The following is a 25,232-nucleotide window of genomic DNA, read 5'->3' as shown; positions in this document are numbered from 1 at the left end:
AGCGCTTGTGAGCCGGGGAGGTTTTTTTCCATGGAAGTAACTAACTCAAAATTACTATTGGAGACCAAGCACAAGGAGTTTTTACCTTGCTCAAACAGGTAAAATAAACTACAGCTGAAGAGCAGAATTGGAGTGAACTCAACAGGCCAGACTGAACTTAAGCCACCTCTGCCTGGTCTCAGTGATGATTTTACAACCCCATTAAGTAAAATACAGCTCTATTTGCGATCATCTATTGTGACTCCAAGGCAATTAAAGAGAAAGCTGCCTGTTTTTGTGCAACGACAGCCTGCAGTGGCTACAAACTGAAACTGAAAATTGAGGTTCAAAGCATAGTAAAAGGCAAAGAGGCAGGATCACCCAACCAATGTCATGGGGACGAGATGAAGATACCACAGACCTTTTCTGCTCCTGCATAGAAAACGTGAAGAACTGTAACACAGACTTTTTCCTAAGGTCACTGGAAAATTTTGGGGTTGTTTTCAGAAAGTGTGAAGCCAAACCAAAAATCTCATTGGTAAAGAAAGGAGACAGGATGATGTGTAGACACATCTCGTTAGAGAGGCTTGATCAGGAATGGCAAGGCACATGCACTTGTACAGCAAGTCCAGCAAAACGTAGCCACCTTCGGAAAAAAAGCCCCTAGAGGTCTTTTAATGTTGATAACAACACTATTGGCCAACACAGTCTTACTGAACTGAAACAGCATTTATTTTCTTGTCTATAATACAGAGGAAATTCTGCTTTTCCTACCAAGTCTGTGCTTCAGGATCCTTAGAATGCTCTCTCAAAACAAGTGCAATACGTTTTTATCTCTATGTCGGCCTGAGTAAGAGCATCTATTAGCTGGTTGTTCTAAGAAACAGCAACAAAATGTCAAATAATCCTTCCCAAAAAGGTTGAGAAGATGGCATAAAAGCAAAGTGGTTGTGATAAAATAATGTATTACTTAAAACAGTTAAAATTTACTGATGCCATTCCTGATCTCCTGGTTTAAAGCAACAAGGACACAAAAAATTAGGACACATAGTTTAAACCTAGTTTATCTCATAAGCGAGCTAAAGCTGAACTGTTGAAATCTATAATAAGAGAATCTACAAGTAGATTTATACCAGTTTAACAAAATTATTTAAAATGTATATCCATAGTTAAACTAATGCATTGTTTTTATAGCTAACATAGCACTATATGCATTTATTGTTCTCCCGAAAGGGGTTATTTTTTATACAACTCTTTTTTTAAATGGGGGTATATTTACTCATTAGTAAGTCTTTTAGCCTTCTTGATTGCATATATAACTTTGGGGATTTGAAAGCATGCACATTCTGAATCTGGAGGGACAGTGGAACAAGAACCACTTCCCTGCACGCTCAGCCATGCACTGGGCTGCACTCAGAGGCTCATGGTTCAGTGGAGACGTCGCTACCCTTCAGCAACACTCGTTCCCTGCAACCAGTCTGGTTGTTGGACATGCAAGATTTTGCGTGTCACTAAAGCTTCCACCTTCGGCAGGAATTTTGTGCACTTTCTGTTGACTGCTCAACAAAGGGTCTCAAAGGCGGTGCAGGTTTTTGGGGTCCATACCCCGTGCAGCACCGGTGCTGCACAGTTTCCTGACCATGACGCGTGGCTGCTGCGGAAACTCTGAGTCACTCTGTGCCGCTAAACCCGTGATGGACCTGTCCTCCTCAGCTGCAAGGCACTCGCCTGAAGTAACACCGGGGACCAACCCTGCTGGCCTGCCCCTCTCTGCAGGGGACTTCTCTTGAGTGTGGAGTTGGGATAGCGGGACAGGGGCTCTGGGCAGGAGGTAGATGGGCTTTGGGGAGGAGGATGCCCTTTGGGAAAGAGGACTACCTTTGGAGAGAAGGACATCTGTGGGGTGGGGTATGCCCTTTGGGGACAAGGGTGCCAGTTGCAGGAGATGGTGTCCTTTGGGTAAGACACCGTTTGGGGAGAAGGACGCCCTTTGGGGAGAAGGCACTTTAAGGAAGAAAATGCCCATTGGGGAGGAGGACTCCTTTGGTAGAGAAGAACATCTTTCGGGTGGGGGATGCCTTTCGGTGAGGAGGAGGCCCTTTGTGGGGGAGGATGCCCTTTGGGGAGGTGGGTGCCCTTTGCAAGAGAGGACAGTCTTGGGGAAGGACACTCTCTGAGGAGGGGGACACCCTTTCGGGAGGAGGACATCCTCGCGAGCTGGGTGAGGGCCCATGTCTTTGTCACGGCCCTCAGGGGGCACACCGCCTTCCCCAGCGGGGAGCAGCCCCACTGCTGCCGGAGCTGGGACACATGGGCACATCGCGGCCTTCCCCCGCCCGCCCCGACCCGCAGCCCAGCCCGAGTCCCCCCAGCGGGGGCAGGCGCGGAGGCCCGGCCCCTCCCGCCGCGGAGCGACCGTGCTGGGGCGGTCCCGGCCCCGGGGGCGGGGAGGCCGCGGCGCCCGGGCCCATTTCGGCGGTGGCGAGTGGCAGCAGCGGGCGCCATGGCTGGGCGGGCGCTGTGGGCCGCGGCCCTGGTGCTGCTGGCGGCGCTGCCCGCGGCGCTGCGGGCCGACACGCCGGCCAACTGCTCCTTCGCCGACCTGCTGGGCGCCTGGGAGCTCCGCGTCTGGCGGAGCGGCGGCCGCCACGGCAACTGCTCCCAGGAGGGTGAGACCGCGGCGGCCCTGCCCCGTTCCCCTTCCCCGGGGCCCGCGGAGTCCCGGGCTCGGCCCAGCCTCGCCGCGGGGGGTGTCCCTGTGAGCCTGAGGGAGGAGTGGGGCGGGGGGGGGAGCGGCTGCTCCGTGCCGTGAGGCCCTAAAACTGAAACGGGCGGCGGGGAAGTGGGTTCCTGTCTCGGCCGTCGCGGCCCCCCAGCACCTGCGGGTGGGAGCCGGGCTGTGGGGCTGGCTGCCGGGCTTCGGGCAGAAAAAGGTGAAGTGGGGTTTAGGAACGTGAAGCACTCGCGTTAGTCTGGCTCCGAGTGATCACTGCGGGCAGCGCTGTTACTCTTCCATTCAGTTTTTGGGGTATTTTATTGTTGGTTCGTTTCGATTTGGACTCGACTAGGCCTCTTCATGAGCACCACCGGCTCATGCCGGTTCATTTCTTCCTCTCTCACAGACCGCAGGTGCTTTCCCTTCAGCTCAGCCTGTCCTGAACGTGGCTGTTGCCCAGCAGCAAAGCGTGATGCTGCTTCGCGGGGACACCCAGCCCGCTCCTGGGCGGCCGGCGGCTGCCAGAGCCTGCTGCCCAGCGAGCCTGGTAGCATCAGGAGAAATAGAAATATCACTTCCCTTCAGAGGATGATAGTGGTGGGGAGTTACTGTTTAATTATTGCGTGCCATTATTATTTAAAAAAGATAAAATAGTAGATACTCTGCACTCTTCCGCTTTTTGATCAGATGAGGCGGGTGGCAGTAGGAGCAGTGGAAGGGAGGTGAGTGGTGGAGGGAGGCAGGGCAGTGATGTGAAGGAGCGTGGGGTGGCCAATATCTTGTCCCAGGTGATTTAGTGAAAGATTTGTCATTGTAGACACAGTGCCTGTGTGACACAGTGTCTTAAGTCCTGTGCAGCTGTAGAGCAAGTTATGTTTTAAATAAGCTGATGGTTCTCACTAACAGCTGTTCAGTGCTGCTGCTAATTAAATATGCAAATACTGTCTAGCAGTGGAAAAAATGAGCATGTAGACCTGCTGACAGGTGAGTGGAGTCCCTGAAGTGTGTTCGCTTCATGCCTTTTTGCAGAAGACTATTCAACAAGTGTGTCTTTTGGAATAAAATAAATGTTAAAACATTCTTTGTAACAATTTTTTATTTTTATCTCTTCCACGCAATAATCGTACAATAATGTCTGTATTTCTTGCAGGGCCTGTGGAAAGAAAGGTGCTTGTGAATCTTCAGAAGTTAGATGTGGCTCAGGATAGTCTGGGCAACTACGGTTTCTTCACTTTGATCTACAATCAAGGCTTTGAAATCGTGTTAAATGACTACAAGTGGTTTGCGTTTTTTAATGTGAGTTAACTTGGTGTGTTCTGCATCACTGACTGTTGCTAAAATGGCCTATAGTGGGGCAGCTGGGGCACTTGGTTATCTTTGGCTCTAAGGTTTGCCTGGTTTACCAGATACAGGGCTTTTTTTTTGACGTAAGGAAAGAGTTATCAGAGTTATCAGCGGCTGGGTAGGGAGCAGAGGGAGGGAAGATGTATTTGTATTCCATACTGGGCATTATCTGAAAAATGTGTTACAGATGCTGCTCTTTTCCCTTCTGGGCATGCTTAAACCAAGTGAAATAGCAAACATCATTGCTTTTATCTTTCCTTAAAGATGTTCTCAAATGCATGAAAACTTTAGAAAGGCCATCTGCTCTCCTTGCTGGAGGATTTCTAGGTTCTTTAAATTTTATTCCAGAACACTGATATCTAAGGAACCTTCCTGCTGCCTATAATTGTTCTTTTCCAGTAATACTGTTATCTCCAGTCCCTGTTAATGACTTCAGATCAAGCTGAAAACAGTGCTGGTAGGCAGGAGAAAAACACGTGCTAAGCAGCGCTCTGCTTCTGTCCAGATGAGTGGCTTTACGAATCTGGAGGGTGGCTTGAAGCAATCTCTGCAGGATGACTTTGCTACCTGCGAGACAGATGTTTTGTGCAGCAAGACTGCTCAGTTGGTGAGTGCAGCCCTAGGCAGGAGCAGTGAACATGTTTATTGATTGTTTCAGGAAGCATGATACTGTGTCTGGCTTCAGATGAGCTGATAGTAAACACCCAGGCCTTGTCCAAGCCTAAGTCTGAACCTTGGCTATGTTCAGCTAGGTAGTACCTTGGCTAGGTAGCGAGGAGGGTGAAGAAATGGCTTTTGCTTTAAATTGTCTTTTTGCGAGCCATTGGAGATGGCTTATTTCACAGCAGCTGTTTTCAAGTCAGTGTTTTCAGATGTTAACAAAAGTGAGTGATGCACACATCCTTACTGAACAGAAATGATGTATGAGGCTCTGATTTAACTGCAGCTTCCTCCGTGCTGATTAGAGCTCACTTAAGTTAAGGGAAAGGGCTGTGTAGGTGGTTTTACAAAAATGATGTGCGCTCCTCCTAGGTTTGGCAGGTGATACAGCAAAAACTACAGATGCTGAAGGGTTCTCTAACTAAGCAGAATTACTCTGAAGCTTCTGGAGGAGGGAGACCTCTGTGAGCTCCCAACAGTGGGAGGGCCTGCCTCAAGTGGCAGGAATTGCTGCCTCCGTGAGTACAGTGGAGCAGTGTATGTCATAGTATTGTCCATGAACTCAGGCTTGAGGGGCCATCTCTGGCAGGTGGAATTCAGCAGTCATTGCTTGCTGTGGTGGACTCATCTGAGGAGAATGTAGTTGAGAATATAGTGGACTGGGAATCCTTAGGCTGATGTATTACACTGAAATGCAGAGTTGCTTTACAAGCCAGTATGGTGAGCAGTTGAAACAAGTGTTGATTCAACACTGTTGATCAAACTAATTCTTGAATGTGAGGAATTTAATCATAGAAACAGTGAGTGGCCTGCCCTGGAATATAAATGGAGCTGTTAGACACCAACTTGAAGACAGTTGAGAGTCACTGAAGGCTCTACTGCTGCTGTCTATAACTTGTGAAATCCTGGAAGACGAGCGCTAAGTCAAGTGACTGCTAAGTGCTGATGTCTGTATTCCTCTGTGCTTGTGAAAATATCAATGATTTAGGCTGGAAGGACCTTCTGGAAGTCATCTGATCCAACTTGCTGCTCAAAACAAAGTAAGTTGAATATACACCTGAGCAGTAGCAGTGCATGATAGCTTGCATTTCATGGTCATGAATGTGTATTAGCCCTTGTAGGCAAATAGATTAATTGTTAGTTTTGCAGTTGCTTTTAGTATTTAGAAATAGCAAGCTTGTGTGGCTCATTGTTCAGTAGTAGGGAATCCATCAGCAAGACATGCTTAAATGAAAGGCTTCTTTCCTTAAATATTAGAGAGGATTAGAGCCCGATTCAGTAACCCTCTCTATAATTTTGCTGCTGTAAGGGAAGCAACAGGTTACCAAGATGCAAGTATAATGGCCAAGAAGCACTTAGTAAATGCATTTTTTGCTGCAGACAGCTAGTTGGCTTTGTTAGGCAACAACTTGCAATGCTGTCTGTCTTCAAAACTGTTATTTCACAATTGTCAGTGGGGACTTGGGAAGCAGTGGTTCCTTACGAACTGCTTGACCTTGTGACATGTTTAGATTTGCATATCTGCTTACTTTTAATCCAGTACATGTTGTATTACATATGAAGTAGAAATAAAAAATATCTAGTTAGTCCTGGTATAAAATAAGAATATGGTTTCTTCTATCGGAGGTTTTTGAAGAATGATTGCCTATTGTTTAAAATACTCCTACCATTTGCACCTGAAAGTACCGTAAACATAGCAGACTTTGTTTGCTTAGTATTGGTCATAGTCTGGAAGCCCTTGGAGTTAAATAGGGTGAACTAGAATGCTAATTGGTGAGGGCCTTCCTTCCTGGAAGTGCAGCAAGAGGAAAGCATAAAAGCAATCTCTTTGGACATTACTTAGCCTTGATTGCTATTGAGAATATGGAAAGTCATTAGGCAAAGTCCCTTTGGAATTCATGGAAAGGAAGAATTGTCTTCGCTGGCAGTCTCTTGCTTTACAGAGAGAAGGTACAAAACTAATGTGTTTGATATGGGGTAATTTGATATTGTTTTACTACTTGGTAAAAGTACTTAGTTTCACTCTGAAATGACCTTCCAATATGAATGCTTTTCTGGAGTTCATGGTGATGGAACAGCCATAACACAGAAAGCCTTGAGCATCTACTTCTGTGGCTGTGGGTTTGGGCTTGTCAGGAAAGCATTCATTGCTTAAAAGGCTGCTCATATATTTCAAGTTCTGTTTATCTTGCACTGACATTAAATTATGTGTCTGAAGCACCATCATGGTGACGGGTCAGATAAAGCATCCTGATTTACCTTCTCTGATGCTTTAACACTTTGCTCATGTTCTGCTATTGAACAGAAAGGATGGAGTTTCTAGGCAAAATGAACAGCAGGATTTAAGCCAATGCAGTAGTTGATGTGTTTCAAGCATAGAAGTGCAATGGGTGCTAATTGAACTTCCAGTGTGTTTTTGTTTAATGTTAAAGAATGAAGCTATTAATTACTGACAAGAATGCTGTGGGCTTGTCTAAGTGGTGGCTTTATCAGAGCTACTGTACTGTGTGGATGTAGACACGGCCTGTTTGATGGTGATGCATGTTTCAGTGAGTTTTTAATAGCCTTTTGTTCCTGTGGCTTACTAAACAGACACCCACTAAACCTTTCATAGAGCCTCACTGCCTCGTTACTTGTTCTTTTACCTGAGGACCGTGGGGAAATTACTTCCCCCACCGAAGGGGTGGATTGGATGAGCTTATCAATGTATTTTTTTTCATCCATTTGCTTTAATAGCCTAAGTAAAGAAGCACTAGCAGTGTTTTATTTCTATTGTTGTATGTAGAGTTGTCCCTCAAGGCTTGCGAAGTTAAATGCAGGCTCCTACTGCATTCTTGCATTCGCTTCTCGCAAGTTGTAGTTACTCTGCCTGGTGTTCATTTGCAGCACAAAATAACTTGTTGGTTTTATGGCATTGCTCGTTTCTTAATTAATGTGTGCTGCTGAAACATCCCTACTGAACTTGGATGTGAAGTTAGTGTACTGACTCTTGCCAGAAGCTTGAGCATGTCATTGTGCTGGATGATAGGGTTCTGTAGGGCTACAGAAATTTCCAGTAAGATTTAAGGCTTTAAAGATTTTAACAAAAAGCTGGAGTGAGGCTGAAAGGGAAGTTGAGGCTAACTTGTTTCAATTCTTTGATATCTTTGTAATATTTATTTAATGTTAAGACTACCACTTTGAAGGGAGACAGTCTCGTAAGATTCTCACTGTTTGTCCCTTAAGCTAAGCGGCACTACTTCTGAGTTTTCAGATGTCCTCTAGCGAAAACCAGAAGTCTGGCACTTTTTCATACTAAAACATTAGCACTACTTCCCAAAAAGTAAGAAATAGATTATAGACTATTCCACTACTCAAGTTACTAATCTTTTCCAGGCTGACTTGGTGACATCTTTGTCACGTTTTTTCCTCTTTCCCAGTGCCCCAAATTTGGTTAAAACCAAGGACTTCTATTTTGAAATAACCAGCCTAGACCAGTGACAGTAGTTAATGTTTAAATTTCAGAATATTAAAAAGAAAAATCTGAATTAATTTTATTCAATGTTGCTAAAATAGAAGTGTTAGGGTTGCTAATGCTATTTAATCGTCCTGCAAATCAATTGGAAGATAATTTCTAAGCTATCTTAGTTGGGCTTACTTAACTGGCAACGTGCAACTGCTGCTTCCCTAAAGTGTAAACCTGAAAGCATAAATCTCTGAATTGCAGATTGTTCCCTAGAGGAAAGAAGATACATCTGTAGTTGATATTTGCTTACACTTTGCGTAGGGTAGCAAGATGCAGTTACTTGTTCTGATATAATCTGTATTTTTGTACAATAGGGCATCTGCAAATCCGAAATCCTCTTCTAATTAGTGTGCTTCCCATACTAAAATGCATAGGCACACTTGTAAATTTGATGACAAATGAGTGCTAAGTCTTTCCACCAGGCTTACTGTATAGGGTAGCCTTCTGGAACTGGAGTTTGCTTATTGCCTGAGCACTGCTTAAATTGAGAACAATAGGTGTAAAAGAGGATGGGATGGTACCCAGTGTATGTAGCACTGCTGAATCCCTGTGAAAATGGTGTGTCCAATAAGGGCTCCATTCTTTCTTGCTTTCCTTTTAGGGAGATTAAAAATTTAAAGAAAGCTTTAAACAATGACATTTTTTTACCAGGACTAGAATTGAACATACAATTAGATTATGTCCTGATGACCAACACAGGAAAGACTTTACTAAATGTATACTGCACCAAAAGTTTACCTAGGTTCATGTATCTAAGCAAGCCTTGAAACTTAGGTACATGGAGCCTTTTAAGGTTGATGTTGGAGTTGCTTGGCTAAATTCTGGTATTAGGCAAAGTCACATGAGTTGTCAGACTTGAGAAAAAGGAATTTGAAATAGAATTTAAGGTTAATGTTTTCAAACCTCAGAATTTGAACTGTGACTATAGTTTGGGTGCCTTTCTGTAGGAGTTACTCCAGATTGGTCAGGTCACTGGATGGAGTTTACTTAATACTGCAGATGTCCTGGGTACTGTGTTGGCAGCCTCAGTTGAGTTGGGCTTTGTGATTTGCATCTACCTGAGGCAGCAATTGTTCATGCAGTGGTGCCCCTGTACGACTGTTGATTGGGCAGACATACTCATAGTAGGTCCTTTAAAACTGCTGTAGTCAAATCAGCCCTTCTGTGGTCATGATAAGAAATGCTGCATGTGATTTTAGCGATGAAATACTAATTTGACAGTGTACCTTCTGGTAGTAAGCAGTGGGTGTAATTGTCATGGCACCGTGACTTTGCTGACCCACTTTAGCTCCTCTGACATGCAGCTCACTGGGGATTTAACTAGCTTGTAGATATTAAGCGTAAGTATTGGGTGGTTTAAAGGCTTCTCTGCCACTTTTCTATACCAGTGGCTCTCTATTAAGGTGGAGAGGGAATAAAGCAAATTGGAACCTTATGGGTGTGTTTTGATTTCCTAGCTAAAAACGGCTTTTGGAGTTGAAATTCAGTTTATCCAGATGTAATCGGTGGGCTGTGGTCTCAGTCTCCCTGTCCCCTTTTCAAAGCCAGTTCAGTAGTAGCTTACAGTCTGCCAGCCGACAAAAAGGTAGCTACAGAGGACCTGAATTGCTTAATTTTACTTCTTCTACACGGACTATCCGAAATTGGCTTTTGTCTCTTGTTTATCTTGAAGCATTGCCACTGACTGTCCCCTCACCTTCTTCCTAGTTTTGCTGATACATTTGAATTGGAAGAGCAGCATAAGAAACCTGCTAAATTCACTTTCCTGAAACAAAAGTTGCACGAATGATGTGAATACTCTTCTGGTTATCTATCTACATCTTATAAAAAGCTTCATCTCCAGAAAAGAGAGGGCTTTCTAGGAAAAAAGAAAGGCGAGTTGTATGAATTTGCTGGTTAGCAGACATCTTCATGGAAAAAAAGCAATGAGTTAAGTCCCAAATCTGTTCTGCTTGACTTGGTTCACTATAACTGTCCATGCTGGGCAGGATCTGTATCTGATTGTTGCAGGAAGCAGGCCTGTTCTTGAGTAAGCATCAAGTGTGGAGATTGAAGGCCTATACTTATCAAGAGTGGTGGTTCTTGGTCTTGTTTTAATCTGTGGCAGCTTTTAGATAGAAAAGACAGGTAGGTATTAATTTACACTATCATGTAGAGCCAAATGAAGCGCTCACAGTAACTTACTGATGTAAGGGCAGTAACTTGTTGTTTTTGGTAGCGTCTGGATTTCTAGCAGTGCTATTGTGAAAAGGGTGTTTCTCAAAAGTCATTTCTGGACCTCGCTTTTGGTGTTTGGCCAAGTGTAATTGTTTCCCACATTGCACAATCTTGCACAGTAAGGTAGGATGAAGAGCAGAAGGTAACAGCTCAGCCTTCTAGTGCCCCCGTCCTGCTCTGATCAGCAAACATGCTTGCCTTGCTAGGCAAGCAAGACTGTAGATGTGATACCTCTGCAACCTCCAGACTAGGGGCAAAGCAAATTCCTATTGTTCTAAAGCAGTCAGAGGGTTAGCTTTTGCTTTTATCCCTCTGGTAGGCTTAATTATTTCACTGTATGTTCTTCTGCAGATTCCCCACAGACTCTTGACATCGTCACAAACCTCCCAGTCTCTTTATTTATTTTCCATCTTGAGGCATTTCCTCCATCACTGTAAGCCTTCTTCAGTGAAGAGGCTGAACATAGCTACAAAATCCCTGTACCATTGTACGTGTGCAACCTGAATGGGGTGGGATTTAATAAAGTATTGTTGGACTAGGAAACTTGGATTCTGTTTAAGTGATTTGTGTGATTAGAAGAGTCAAGTTAAAGCTTTTGTTGCATGGGGTTTTCAGGCTCCTGTGTAGCTTAATATAAAACAGACTTTAACCTTAAGAGATGAGTAAAGATCGTCCTTCCCACACCCCCCCCCCCCCCCCCCCCCCCCCCGGGACATTATGCTGTCAAAGAATTGCTAATCCAGGAAACTTAGAGCTGGGCAAAGTGGTAGTTCTAACGTGTATGAAGACACATTTTACTGAGTAGATTAATTTATTACTCCCCTTCAGTGGTAAAATGAAGACTTGTATGGCTGAATAAGGAAGTATTAGGACTTGGAAGTTGAGGCTTGAGTAACATTGCCCTTGCCATCAACTTCAGATGAGTTGCTATCAATAGATCATCGTTTCTTATTGTCTCTGATAGTTCAGGTGAAATTCATGGCATGAAAAGTCATAGCAGGTGAAGTCCCTGTCAACTGGAAAAAGGGAAATGTTACATCCATTTTTAAAAAGGGTAGGAAGGAGGACCCTGGGAACTACCGACCTGTCAGCCTCACCTCTGTGCTTGGGAAGATGGAACAGATTCTCCTAGAAGCTCTGCTAAGGCACATGGAGAACAGGGAGGTGATTTGAGACAGCCAGCATGGCTTCACCAGGGGCAAGTCCTGCCTCACCAACCTAGTGACCTTCTCTGATGGAGTGACTAAATCAGTGGACAAGGGAGGAGCTACAGATGTCATCTGTCTGGACTTCTGTAAGGCCTTTGAAGCGGTCCCCCCCAACATCCTTCTTTCTAAATTGGAGAGGTGGATTTAATGGGTAGACTGTTTGGTGGGTGAGGAATTGATTGGATGGCTACATCCAAAGGGTAGTGGTCAAGATGTCCAGATGGAGATCAGTGTCCAGTGGTGTCCCTCAGGGGTCTGTACTGGGAACAGTGCTGTTTAATATCTTCATCAGTGACATAGACAGTGGGATCAACAGCACCCTCAGCAAGTTTGCAGACAGCACCAAGCTGGATGATGCAGTTGATACGCCTGAGGGACGGGATGCCAACCAGAGGGACCTGGACAAGTTGAGAAGTGGAACCATGTGAACCTCATGAGGTCCAACAAGGCCAAGTTCAAGGTCCTGCATCTGCATCAGGGCAACCCTGGGGTATCAATACAGGAGGGGGATGAAGGGATTGAGAGCAGCCCTGCAGAGAAGGACTTAAGCATGCTGGTGGGTGAAAGCTGGACATGAGCCAGCACTGTGCGCTCGCAGCCTAGAAGGACAACTGTATCTTGGGCTGCATCAAAAGAAGTGTGGCCAGCAGGTCGAGGGAGGTGATTCTCCCTCCTGTACTCCGCGCTGGTGAGACGCCACCTGGAGTACTGTGTCTGGCTTTGGAGTCCTTGGCGCAGGAAAGACATGGACCTATTGGAGCAGGTCCAGAGGAGGGCCACAAGAATGGTTGGGGACTGGAGCACCTCCCTGATGAGGACATGCTGAGAGAGTTGGGGTTGTTCAGCTTGGAGAAGCGAAGGCTCCGGGGAGACCTTATTGTGGCCTTTCAGTACTTAAAGGGGGCCTGTAAGAAAGGTGGGGGCAATTGCCTGTTGTGATAGGACAAGGAGTAATGGTTTTAAACTAAAAGGATAGATTTAGATAGGATATAAGGAGGAAACTTGTTCTGATGAGGGTGGCAAAACACTGGCACACGTTGCCCAGAGAGGTGGTAGAAGCCCCATCCCTGGAAACATTGAAGGTCAGGTTGGACAGGGCTCTGAGCAGCCTGATCTACTTGAAGATGTCCCTGCTTATTTCAGGGGGTTTGGAGTATATGACCCTTAAAGGTCCCTTCCAGCCCAAACTATTCTATGATTCTATGAAATTGTTTCTTGATGCTCTTCCACCACAGCTCAAACTTACAGTTGCATGAAGTCTTGTCTTCAGTTCTGACTTGTAAAACAGAAATGCTACAGTAAAATTCTTCCTGAAAGAGTACAGGGTGAGAAACTTGCCATCCTCCCTGTGTTTATTTTTCATACTGCTGTGAGTCTTAGTTTCTCAAACTTTTGCAGCAGTCCAGGGTTAGTTTGACTAGTCATATATTTGATGCAGGAAACCACAGGGCCTTGGAGAGAAGGTTAAGTACTGAGGCCTTTCATATTTTGCCTAGAAAGTAACTGTTGAACCCAGGCAATTACCTGTTAGTTGATACTGATACTAATGCATGCTTTATTGCTAAAAGTGCAGGTCATAACCTGTTTGTCTTCCTCTAGGAATTTGAGAAAGATCAGTTTGTTTCATCTGATTAACCTTTTCTTAATGCTTCTTTGTTTTGAAATCAAACATGATGCTGGTTGATCTGGAATATACGTTTTGCCACTTCCTGTTGGAACAGAAGCAAGAAGCAGCTGGGTGGGTAGGGATTACTGTGATGCTAACAAATGCATCTACTCAACACAAGCATAATTTCTTCACGTTACAGTACAAACAGGAAGGCCAGAATGTAACCAGTTACTGTAATGAGACTCTACCAGGATGGGTACATGATGTCCTTGGCCACAATTGGGCTTGTTTCAGAGGACAGAAGATTTCGTCATCTCCCTCAGATGCTCACATAAATGAGCTGCCTCTCCAGAAGCCCAGGGGAAGGTAAGCAACAGATAAGTGACCTTTTACTGGAATAAAATGTTTGGTAGCTGGGTTTCAGGTAAAACCATGTGGACCAATTCTGTTAGGGCGAAGTTAATGCCAGTGATAATGTTGGGCATAAACAAGAATGCAGAACATCAGAGGAGGGTGTGCCCGTCACATCACACAGTTTCTCCTTTGCTCTGTGGTGAAGCCCAATTACAAAACTGGCATGTCTAAAGAAGATGATTTTATCCTTCTAGTTAGTCTGTCTCAAATTTCAGAAACCTTGTCTTGATCCAATAATTGCATGCTTCTTTGTTAGTACCTACCAGAAGACACTTCCAGAGTTAGTCTTTTCCATATTCAGTTTAGAGAACACCTTTACTTTTCAATCCCAGTCTTTTTCTTACTGTTTTATTTGGTTGCTTTCGTTTGCAGACTTTCAAGCAGACGTTATCTGCACAACTTTGACTTTGTAAATGCTATCAATACTCACCAGAAATCCTGGAGAGCAACAAGATACAAGGAGTATGACCACTTTGTCCTGGAAGAACTAACTAGAAGAGCTGGGGGTCTCCATTCCAGAGCTCCAAGGTAAGGCCTCTTGTTTTGCCATGAACCTCACTGCTGCAAAGAATCTGCTTGGTTTTGTCCTGGCTCTTCCTAGCTATGTTTTGGCTTGTAGTTCAGATGTTTAATCAAGTTTCAAGGCCTTCCAGCTCATTTTTGTGGAGTGCCAACGTATTTCTTCATTTGAATGATTATTCTGAGCATCTGTTGTCTCAAGCAGTTAAGACAAATAGGGTCATCTACCCTTTAATCTTGCCCAGTAACTCACTGCTGAATTCATACGTGCAGGGACGAAGTGGGGACAATTTCAGTTGTCATCTCACTCTCCTGTCTGCTCATCATCTGATTCCCATAGTCAGGAGTTTCTGCTTGACCATCTTCCTGGCTCTGCCAGTTCGTAATTGCAGTTGAAAAGCAGTGAACTGCATTCTGCTATTAAACATGAATAATAAAGTTTTTCTGAGAGAATTCCCTGGTTACTTGCGTAATTTGCCATGCCTGCAACCAGAGTCCTCTAACAGGAGTGGAGTGTCTCAGTGAAGAAGCACAAAAAGCATGGTAACCCTGAGAATGCCTTCAGGCTCTTGCAGGTCACCTGGCAGACAGTGGTAATGGGGGATGGATGCATGGTCCCCTGCATTAATTTGAGAGCTAAAGTTCTTTGATCTGAAGATTCCCTTTACAGCTATTTTACGTTCTTTGTATTTTTGCTGTTTCCACTCTGATACTGCTGTGGGTTAGAATGCTACCTACTTTTCCAAACTGTGACAATTGCATGTTTGTAGAAGGTCTTACTATAAAATAAAATTTCTGATTTGCATGAGAGTATCATGCAGATTGTCATGGTTTCATCCTACAGACAGAAATTGCCTTGTAGATGGTCTTAACCTGTTTAGAAGCTGTGGTGCACCATGCAGTGCCGTGACAGCATTTTTTTGGCCCTCATCCTTTCAGAACAAACACCAGAACTGGAGTCTGTGAATGGCACTTGATGGTATAACTTACGGGAGAAGCATCAGGTTATGAGAAAGCTGGATGCAGGAAGCTCTTGATACATGAGCATCACTTGGCTGCAAGTGGTAGATGAGGACAAGTAACAGCCAATACTTCTACAACAGTCCCAGTAAAAAGTTGCTCCAGGGAAGTGTCTGAGGCAAGTGGGACTGCAGTTATCGAAGTGTCTGTGTCCACAATTAAACAGTCTGTAGTTGCTGTCAGTGCATACTGCCAAGGTGAGGTGCCTTCTGCAGTCAAATATTCTGCGCACCTCGTGATGGCAGAGGTGTAAAACAGCTGTTGCAGAGCTGCATTGCTACGATCACTGAGAGATACCTCAGCAGTTCAGATTGGTTCAAAAGTATTTGACCTCACCAGCTTGTGGATAGTTCATAATACAGTTCCCTCAGGGAGGGATTTGAGTAGGTCTTGCATCCTGCTGAAACTAATCTCTTGAGATTGACACCCACTCAGCTTGGATGGAGACTCTTTCGAATTGCTTAGCTTGAAGTAAGTGCAACTAGTAGCAGCCAGATGACAACTGAGTGTTATGTGATTGTTTCTTTGCCTAGAGTGTGATACTCAGAAGCATTTTCTCCTCTTTAGAACAAAGCCTGCGCCTCTAACCCCTGAGTTACTCAAAAAAGTTTCAAGCTTGCCACAATCCTGGGACTGGAGAAACGTGAATGGTGTCAATTATGTCAGCCCTGTTCGGAATCAAGGTAAAAACAAATAATAAACTAAAACTCTGAATGAAATGCTCTAGAGCTCCTTTGATGTACTTTGAAATTTGCTGTTAACAAGAAGATTTTGTCTAGTGTCTTGCAGCTGACAGATTGCACCTTTACCATGAATAACCAACAGAAACTGGGTGGAGTCCAGGCTGACAACGCTGTGCCAAAATAGGTGGTGGTACTGGCTTATCTGAACAGCAGTGTCTTTTGCTGGAATGAAAGCAAATTACCACGGTGCCCTGCATAAAGATAGCTGTCAAGTTTTGCCCAAACAGTTTTGGTCATGGTTTTCTGCAAGCTGACAGAACTGATGTATATTTAATTCTTTCCCTAATTCCTGCTGATGGCAAATTATCATGCAGCTTTAATGAGTAAACCCATGAAAATTGTTTATACTGCCTCCAAATCTTAGCACCCCAATCACTTTAGGAGTTACTTAAATGGCTAGTTCCAAGTCACTATGAAAAATGTGGACCCTGATTAAATACAGAATACTTGTAAAAAAAAAAAAACCTATTTTTTCTTTACCCCTGTGATAGGGCAGTGTTTAGCTCAAAGTAGACTTAAAAGGGTACAATTCTGGTGTATGTTTATTCTCTAGGGAGTGCTTGTATAGCGCTGTGGTGTGAGATACCTGAATTGGGTGGTTGCATACTGGAGGCCTGGAGTGGACTCAGTTAATGCGTCCCTTCCCTGCTCCACCATTTCCAGATAAACTTGGGTCTGCTGGTAGCTATCTGGTTGCAGCTTTGAGGGGAAGAGAACATAACGTTAGCATGGTAGGGAAGGGATGACTTAAATCGCTGGTCCCTTGTTTATGGTTTAGTTCTTCTGCCAGACTCTGCCAGCTGGACTCTTGGTAGCAGAAGCAGCATAGCAAGGCCTGTAGGAGTTCTAGCTCACAAGCTGTCACACTGAAAGATGGCAACAGGAAATTATACAGTGCTACGTAGGTGTGAGTCCTGTACTTTCTCCTGGTGTGAACTGTGAGTATCCCAAGGGCTCTTTCACCTTCCAAACAGATGAACGCTGTCCCAAACTTATCTTTTGTACATTGTGTTGCTTCAGAGTTTCTCTAAATGAGAACTAGTCTGTTGCTTCCAATAATAAAGCTGCCTACACTTTTCCTGTAATTTGAGAATCCATGCCGAGCATGTTCAATGTCTGTGGAGTATGCATTCTGCTCTATTAAATTAGAATTTTAGCTTTCAGGCTTTTGAAAAAAAACCACAAAACCTCCAAAAGATGACCTTGTGCAAAATTGTGCTGATAGACAAATTAAGTCTTGCTCATGGTAGCTTGTATGATTTTTCTGAGGCACTGGATATCAATGCTTCATTAAAACAATGATATTAGAAAGTCTTAGTTGTATATTGTTAAGCTTATTAGATGACTAATTAGAAAATGCCATGGGGGAAAAGGCTGTGAGCAGCAAGATGCAAGTTGTCTGGCACAGGCAGAGAGAATTGTATGAATTACAAGATCATGGTTTCTCAGATCTCGCATGCTTGTGGCGTAACTGCTCTTTAGCGAAGGAGAAAAAAAGTTACAGCATCTGAAGTGGACAAGTATTGATAGGGAAATGTGCATGCTCTGTGAAGTAGCTTGAGACATGGCAGGCTTCATGCAACTGCAGTTGCCTTGGACTGTAATATTTACTGCCAGCACGTTAGCAGCCCTGCTAGCATTTCCTATAGTCGAGAAGGTAAAGGTTGAGTTCTCATGTTGTTTATAGAGTAGTAGCTGCATCTTTGAGCCAAGAGATACGTTGTCTTTGAAGATAGTCGTGTCGTTGCTCGTTACCAACTTTGTAAGGGGGAGAAGAGGGCAACCTGCAGATTTTGTGAGCCTTAGAGTGCAGTTCCTGTTTCTTGCTGACTTCTTTGTGCAGGCTTTTTCTGCAGACCGAGGTAGGTGAAAAGCCTGGTCAGGTGATTCTGCGCTAGATGTGTTGTCTCCTCCTTACTGCTCATAATGTAACAGCCCTTTGCAGTAGAGTGAGTGGAATCTGATGTGGCTGAAGCTTTAGTTGACTCTGGAAGAGAATTTGTGGGAAGTCTTAGAAAAGCAGCTAATTGTGCAGCTGTGCTGGCTCTCTGCTGATACAGTGTGGCTGTCATGCTGTAGCCCTCACAAAGACACTGCGGTAGCAAGAAAGAAATTTAGCAACCACCCCAACAGCCTTCAGACTGAAATGGTTGTGTTAATTGTATTTTTTTTTACATTTTTGCACAGAAAGTGCAAATCTCTGTGTTCTGCAGCGTGGCCCATCTCAGATGCTGTGACTGTACAGTGGGTGGGAGGCGCCTTTCACTGCTTCAGTTTGCCCTGCTGGGCAAAGAGCGTTCATATTCAGGCTGATTTTGCCCCTTCTCTTCAGAGCTGTATCTAACTGACTGAAGGTGCAATTTCACGAAGTCTTGCTTTTGTAATAGCTTTGCTTTTATACACCTACACAGTTCAGAAGAAAGTATATTGTTTTGTTCCTCAAGCCTCCCTCCTTTTCATAGCTCTGCAGTATTTGACTTTCCTACTGTCAGGAAACAAAAGGAAATGGGGCACCTTGGTGACAATCAGTAGATAAAATAGGACCTCATTCAAGTAATTGTCCTTCCCTGTGATGCTTGTCATTCCACTTCCAAAGTGTTTTTAATGTGTTACAGGAAGCTCCTAGGGAGTGAAGAGGCCTAACACTAGAAGCAATACTAAATTTTGATGCAAAAGTAAGGGGACTTAACTCTGCCAGGAAACAGAAGGGAAATTAAGGTGCCTGTGAAAGGCCAGTGTAAAAAAATTACATGCCCTTAGAAAGTAAGGGGAGCTGGGATGAATCCACTCTGTCAAACCTGCTATTTATACCACTAGACTCTCAAAAGTCAGTTATTTTAGGGGTAGCTCTAGAGGTGATATATTTTTTTCAGCTGGAAATTACAGCGTGAAATCCATTGATAGCTTGGAATAATTACAACAATACTGTCAGCATTCACTTAAAATAGCGCTTTCCCCCTCAGAATACATGCTCTATAAAGTGTTACAGTCTGAGGCAGTAAGTCATGAGCCTTCTCAGCCCTGCTAGTGTGGTCCCTGTCAGTTCATTCTGGAGGGATAGCATGGCTCTTAAATGATACTGCTGAAAAACAGTGAAAAGCCATATATGGTCTCTTATTCTTGAATAAGCTCAGTGTTCCTTCAAAAGTTTAGAACTGTTATTTGAATTGCGTGCTTAAGATATAAATGTATATTTAAAGTTTTTGCTCTGCCAGTGTTCAAGTTCTAACCACTGTCTGGTAGGTTTTGACTCTTTTTTTCAGTGGATTCTGGCAGTAGTTGTACCTGAATGCCTTGCCTTGTTTACATTGCTGACTGCTCTTTGTGGTTTCTTTTTCTGCAGGCTCATGTGGCAGCTGTTATGCATTTTCTTCCATGGGCATGCTGGAAGCAAGGATACGTATCCTCACAAACAACACTCAGAAACCCATCTTTAGTCCTCAGCAGGTGGTGTCTTGCAGCCGGTATTCTCAGGGTAAGTACACTGGTGTATACGAAGATTACTTTCAGTAATGATATTGCTACAGAAGGAGACTGTATGTAAAATACTTCCTGCCTTCCCCATCACCTGTAGTTTAGTTTTGTTCATAAAGTATCTGGCTGGCTGTACTTTATAGTACTTATTTAAAATTTTTTTTTTTTTGAAAGATTGCAGAAAATATTCCAGAGTTGTCAGCCCACCTTACTGTAGGGGTGGGATTGAACCAGGAGTAGGTGGCCTCATGCTCAGGATGTTAATGGATTTTTACATAGATCTACCTGGGAGGTGGGGAGTATCTAAGAAGTAGGGCTAAAAATACAGTGAAACTGCAGTGCATGCCTATAAAGTGCAGAACCAAATATCCTCCCAAAAGCATATGCAGAGGGAGGAGGAGCATATGGGGAGGGGGAGATGAGCAAAAGCAATGACTAAAGATTTCCGAAGGACTGTACCCTTGTTAGGACAGGTCTTTTAACTGCTCTTCCTCGTGAGGAGTGTCAGGAGGAATTGGAGGAGAGCATGGTCCATGCATTAGTGTTCCCAGTATATCTCCTGCTGATGCGAATTTTGTCTTGTGTGTTTCCGAAAGCTAGCTATAGCTAACTGGAGTATTAGGATTATCTGGGGTCACTGCAATTAGTGCTGGATACTGTATCTGGAAGTATTCCAGAAGATTTGAGTAGGAGAGTCTCCCACCTCAAGTAACTCTCTAAGGGAATAAGCAGATTTTTTTGTTTGTTTGTTTAGGTTGTGATGGTGGCTTCCCATACCTCGTTGCTGGAAAGTATGTCCAAGACTTCGGTGTGGTGGAAGAGGACTGCTTCCCTTACACAGCCCAAGACTCTCCATGTATTTTCAAGCGCAGCTGTTTCCACTACTACACCTCTGAGTACCACTATGTTGGTGGTTTCTATGGAGGCTGCAATGAAGCCCTGATGAAACTCGAGCTTGTTCTGCATGGGCCAATGGCGGTTGCCTTTGAGGTTTATAGTGATTTCATGCTTTACAAAGAGGGGATCTACCATCACACTGGGCTGCAGGATGACTTCAATCCTTTTGAATTGACCAATCATGCTGTCTTGCTGGTGGGCTATGGTACAGACCCAGAAAGCGGTGAGAAGTACTGGATTGTGAAGAACAGCTGGGGCACCTCCTGGGGAGAAGATGGTTACTTCAGAATCCGCCGTGGCACTGATGAATGTGCAATTGAGAGTATTGCAGTGGCTGCAACTCCTATTGCAAAATTATAACTGCAGAGGTCTTCATCCAGTGCCTTGTCTCCCCAGCCATAAGAACATACTGATTGTTAGAAACAATGTGGGTAAAACCTGTCCCCTGGCTTGAACAGGGGAGCTTTGATGAAATTTTCTGGAATAGAGTAAACAGTTTCCCTAGGTGAGAGGATGAACACTGTTAGCTCTGCTCTGTGCACTGAAGGCTTCCTCTCAAGCCTGACAGTAGAGCACCTAGAATGCAATGACCGTTTTGGTAACAGTGGTAATTATTCATCACTGGATGTGCAGCTTCAGTCAGTAGTTGTGTTTTCTTCCATGGACAATCTTGAACTTCAGATCTCAGAAGCTGTGATGATCTGTAACTACTCTGAAAGGACACTGTAGTGCCTTACTTCTCAGAAATTGAAAAGTCACTGCAGTTTAGAACATCAGTGTGTATTGGGGAGGGAATAAGCAATTGCACTGATTAAAAGGAAATTTTAAAGCTTTAAGTGTCCTGCGAAAACTGCATGTCAAACCCTTAATGACAATAAAAATCGATTCTACATTTCAGCCTGTAACTAAATGTTCCAGTTAGAGATTTTTATTGCTGTGCTTTGCGATTTGTTCATCTCAGAGTTCAATAAAAATTACCTCACTCCTACAGGAGTGTGTACTTGTGGAAGTAGTTGATTCTTTATTTCAGTGACCTGTCTTTAAGTTTTGAACTTCCTGTCCAGACCTTTTTTACTTTAGCAGCATCTAAACTGGTGGGGAAGGGAGGATGAGAGGGAGAGGAACTAGGAATCATCTAGCTGAGGCCAAGATTCTCACTGCAGCATCAGGCAAGGTTGTCCAGGAGTCTGGTAGTCCTTGCTGAGGATATGGGACAATTCCTTGAGTCATCTGGGTAATTCCCCAGTAATCCTGCTTAAGGCCTCTCTGTTAATCTGTTCCCTATTCCTTTCAAATTACAAGGTAGAAAAATAGAGTTGAGGGGGGGATTGTAACACTTGGAATTAACCGTTTCTTTCTAATGAAACTCGGCTGCAACACGGTACGTGGTTAATGCAGCACTGGTCTTTGCTGTCCTTCTCAGGAGAAAATGAGAGTGGCTTAGAGGTGAGTCCCAGTATCACAGGTAGATGACGACTTCTTTTGTAATCTTTTGATAAAATACTATGTGACCAAAGTAGTTGGTATTTTGATATAAAAATACAATCTTACAGGGTTTTATTGATTGTCTATAATCAAAATATCCCATTTAATTTAGAATGGAAAATTCCCGTTTACTGTAGTAGCAGAGTTTCACAAGAACTACTTGACTATTTTGCTCAGATTGAAGGGCAGAGTAAGGATAGCTTCATGGGGTTTTGTTTTTGTTTTGTTTTGTTTTTGAACCTCCTGCCAAAAAATACAAGCCATGTTTGGAAATTGAGAATTTGTATTTTGCCAGAATTTGAACAAAAACGTCTGGAACAGCTTATATGCTTATATTGTGCATTGGATTGTTTTAGCTGAGAGAATTGAGGGGGAGAACAGGGTACTCGTTGCTTTTCACTTGGATTTTTAGATGTTACTGCAAAACTGAGAGTCCCATGAGGACTTAACCCCTTGGTAGCAGCTGCAGTGCGTCGTGAAGATGTACGGTTCTCCCACACGCCTCTGCCTGAAATACCCAAGGAAGTGCACACCTTCTCTCTTGCGCTTCTCCCTTTCTTCACCTATAACAGTGTTTTCCCAGGGGAAGATGTTACTGGGCTGGGAGAGGCAATACTGCTTTCCCCTGACAGTGTGTGTGTGTGGTTTGTGTCTGCCATGTTACTGGGCACAATAATGGTGTGATAGTTCATGTGCTGATAAACAACTCTCAGTAGGTCACCCACTACCCATTTTCCAGGCATTGATTTGAATTATAGTCCTAAAACTAAAGCTGAAAATTGCTTGAAACAATCCAGGATGGAAGAAGTTGTTGCGTGTGCTTTCATTTTGGAAGACAAGACTATGTCGGCTGCAGAGCACTGCCAGCAGCAAGCTTCCTGCTGTGCTGGTATTACAGCTACACAGCTGGGCCCAACACAGATGGCAGCTTCTCTATACGTATGCAGCCATGTTGACACCTGTATAAACTCTCCCGAGGTGCAGAAGTTGGTCACCTTTGTGTAGGTGACCTGCAGGCTTGTCCTGCCACCCGTGAGGGCCTGTGATTTCGCTGTGCAGATACAGTGCACTGTGAATATCCCATGCACTTCGCATGTCAGCTCTTAGTAAGCAGGTGTTTGCATGAAGTTCTGCTTTTGTATGGATGTGCTAGGTTCTTGGATGTATAGAATCTAGAATGACTTCTTTAACATCTGTAGCACTTCAGATTATTTTGAGAATAAGGATATGAAAGCTAGATGTTTGATAGTATTTTTACTTCAGCCATTAGGAAATCGACTATCAATAAACTGCTGCTGACGCTCATGGCAGCACAAGTGTAAAAAGGCTTGCTGTTCACCGTGCCCCGTGTCATGTTAGCTACGTATAGTTTGAATGAAATTGTGTGTTATTTTCTTAAAAAATCCCACGTCTGTCTATCTGTCGCTGCTTGTGTGTGGCAGCTGTACTGGTGCTAACGTGAGGACAGAAGAGTTCTCAGAGCAGTCTGTCACCATCACTGCCCGCAGCGACTGTCGTCGGACATACTTGTTTGCCTCTGGCTGACTGTGATACGTGAATATCCCTGTTTTCTGTATTCCAGAGTTGCACAGAGGAGTGCCAGTCAGCCTGATGGAGCTAGTAGGTGGCCACCATGGCACTTTTGGATTCTCAACTTTTATTTGGAGTTGTGGGCCCAGTGCAGGCAGTACATTCAGGAGTCACAGGCTGAAGACCAGCCAGAGCATTTCCTTCCTGCAGGCCAAAAGGGGCACAGCTGCAAGAGTTGCTGGACCTTGGAAGTGAGGAGGGACTGCTCCACTGTGTGATGGTGCAGGCTGTGACTCAACTTCACCCACTGGTATCCTTCCAGCTCCTCAGACGTTGAGGAACGGGGCTAGGCTTGGCTGTAAGGAACACAGAAGACTGGAAATAAACAAAATGGAGAGTGAGTCTCTGCAACTTCAATTCACCTTTTTTTTTTTTTTAAGAGGCTGTAGTTTGTTTTTAAGGCTTCTACCCCTAAGTGGTGTGTTATCTGGAGTAGCTTCAAATGGGAAACAAGCTGATGCTCAGGAGAATAATGACAGGTTTGGCAAATATGCCTTGCAGTGAACAAGCAGGGGCCCAATGTATTTAACTTGTCAAGGAAGGTTAATAGGTAATGTCATGGCTGATAAATACTTACAGGTGAAACAAAGCTGATCATCAGCCCAGCAAACAGAGATATTAAAAGTTTGGTGTTTTGAAAATGAATATATACAGAGGACCAATAAGCTATAGCTGTTTAACAGTGAGTGTAATGAATCCCTAAAATCTATCAAGGGCTGTGGTGGAGTTTCCCATCACTGGAATTGGGTGATTTACTGGTTTGAGCACTTCCCCTAGAACAAAAACTGCTCAGGGAATCCTGTGACTGGTTTATGAAACAGACATGGCCAGATCATCATGACTCTTTGGTCTGTGGTCTGAGGACTTGAAACATAAGGTAACTTAACTTCCAAAGTTGTCAGTCTAACTTTGCACTGTAAACTGCATATAAAGTAACAGCAGAGACTTTTTCCTAGATTTTTTCTAGATTTGTTCAAACTGCTGAAATTGGAGCAGAGTAATTTTAGAGTTGTGTTGGTCCAGGAGTCTTGGGAAGACAGGGAAAACCACAAGGTGCACCAATGGAGCTTATTAAAATACAAGCCTGGGAGGATGTTATACTTTTATACTTTGATAGCTGCTTTTTTTTTTTTTTTTTTTCATTTCCAAATGGCCTAAACTTCATCCATTGCTGGAGGCTTAGAACTAGCTTGTAAAGTGAAGTGAAGACCGTTGGACTGCTTAAAAAAGTTCTCCTGCTAACATCAGACCTCCTACAAACTCCAAAAAGATCAAGCTGTGTTTTTCAACTACTTGGCTTTCAGGGTGTGATTAAAACAAGGTTGTAGGTATTTTTAATGGAACACCTTTTGGGACGTGGTCCAGTGGGCATGGTGGTGTTGGGCTGACGGTTGGACTTGAAGATCTTAGAAGTCTTTTCCAACCTTAATGATTCTGTGACTTGCAAGGATGTCAAATGGAGAATTTTGAAAACCATTTTTAAATCAATTTTTCTCAATTTAGAAAGGGACAAATGCTGATTTTTTTTTTTCAATTTATTTTAGAAGGAAAAAAAAAGATGCACTAAGGAAGCCTTTTTTCAGCCGTTTCAGTCTACAAAAGAGCATCCTTTACCAAGATCTTCAGTTTTCACTTTCTCATTCTTCCCCTCCCGAACACTATAGCAGGGGGTTTTTCCCCACCAAATCATTAATTTCTTCAGAAAGGCCATTTCTGGTATGTGTTAAAATTCCCTTTAAAACAGCAAAGCTATCAGTGATTTCACTTTCACCTCAGTGGATGGGAGTTACTTAACTCCGCTCCAGACAATCAATGGGGACAGAGCCGCCTGATCTAGTTGGGACTGTCTCAC

The 25,232-nt window shown here is 43.8% G+C and overlaps 1 protein-coding gene across 1 annotated transcript; it reads left to right on the top strand.

The window, feature by feature from the left end:
• The first annotated feature begins 2,482 nt into the window (after positions 1 to 2,482).
• CTSC (cathepsin C) lies at positions 2,483 to 21,314 on the top strand. Its single transcript, XM_086481707.1, has 7 exons — positions 2,483 to 2,648; positions 3,846 to 3,991; positions 13,438 to 13,604; positions 14,025 to 14,180; positions 15,759 to 15,874; positions 19,278 to 19,409; positions 20,163 to 21,314. Exons 1-7 carry the CDS (start codon positions 2,483 to 2,485, stop codon positions 20,663 to 20,665), a joined length of 1,386 nt encoding a protein of 461 aa, XP_086337833.1. The 3' UTR covers positions 20,666 to 21,314.
• The last annotated feature ends 3,918 nt before the right edge of the window (positions 21,315 to 25,232 follow it).

The sequence above is a fragment of the Leptosomus discolor genome, chromosome 1, assembly GCF_034619465.1.
Source record: "Leptosomus discolor isolate bLepDis1 chromosome 1, bLepDis1.hap2, whole genome shotgun sequence".
NCBI lineage: Eukaryota > Metazoa > Chordata > Aves > Leptosomiformes > Leptosomidae > Leptosomus > Leptosomus discolor.
The sequence above is the reverse complement of the archived record's forward strand: the minus strand, read 5'-3'. Positions and strand labels throughout refer to the sequence as shown.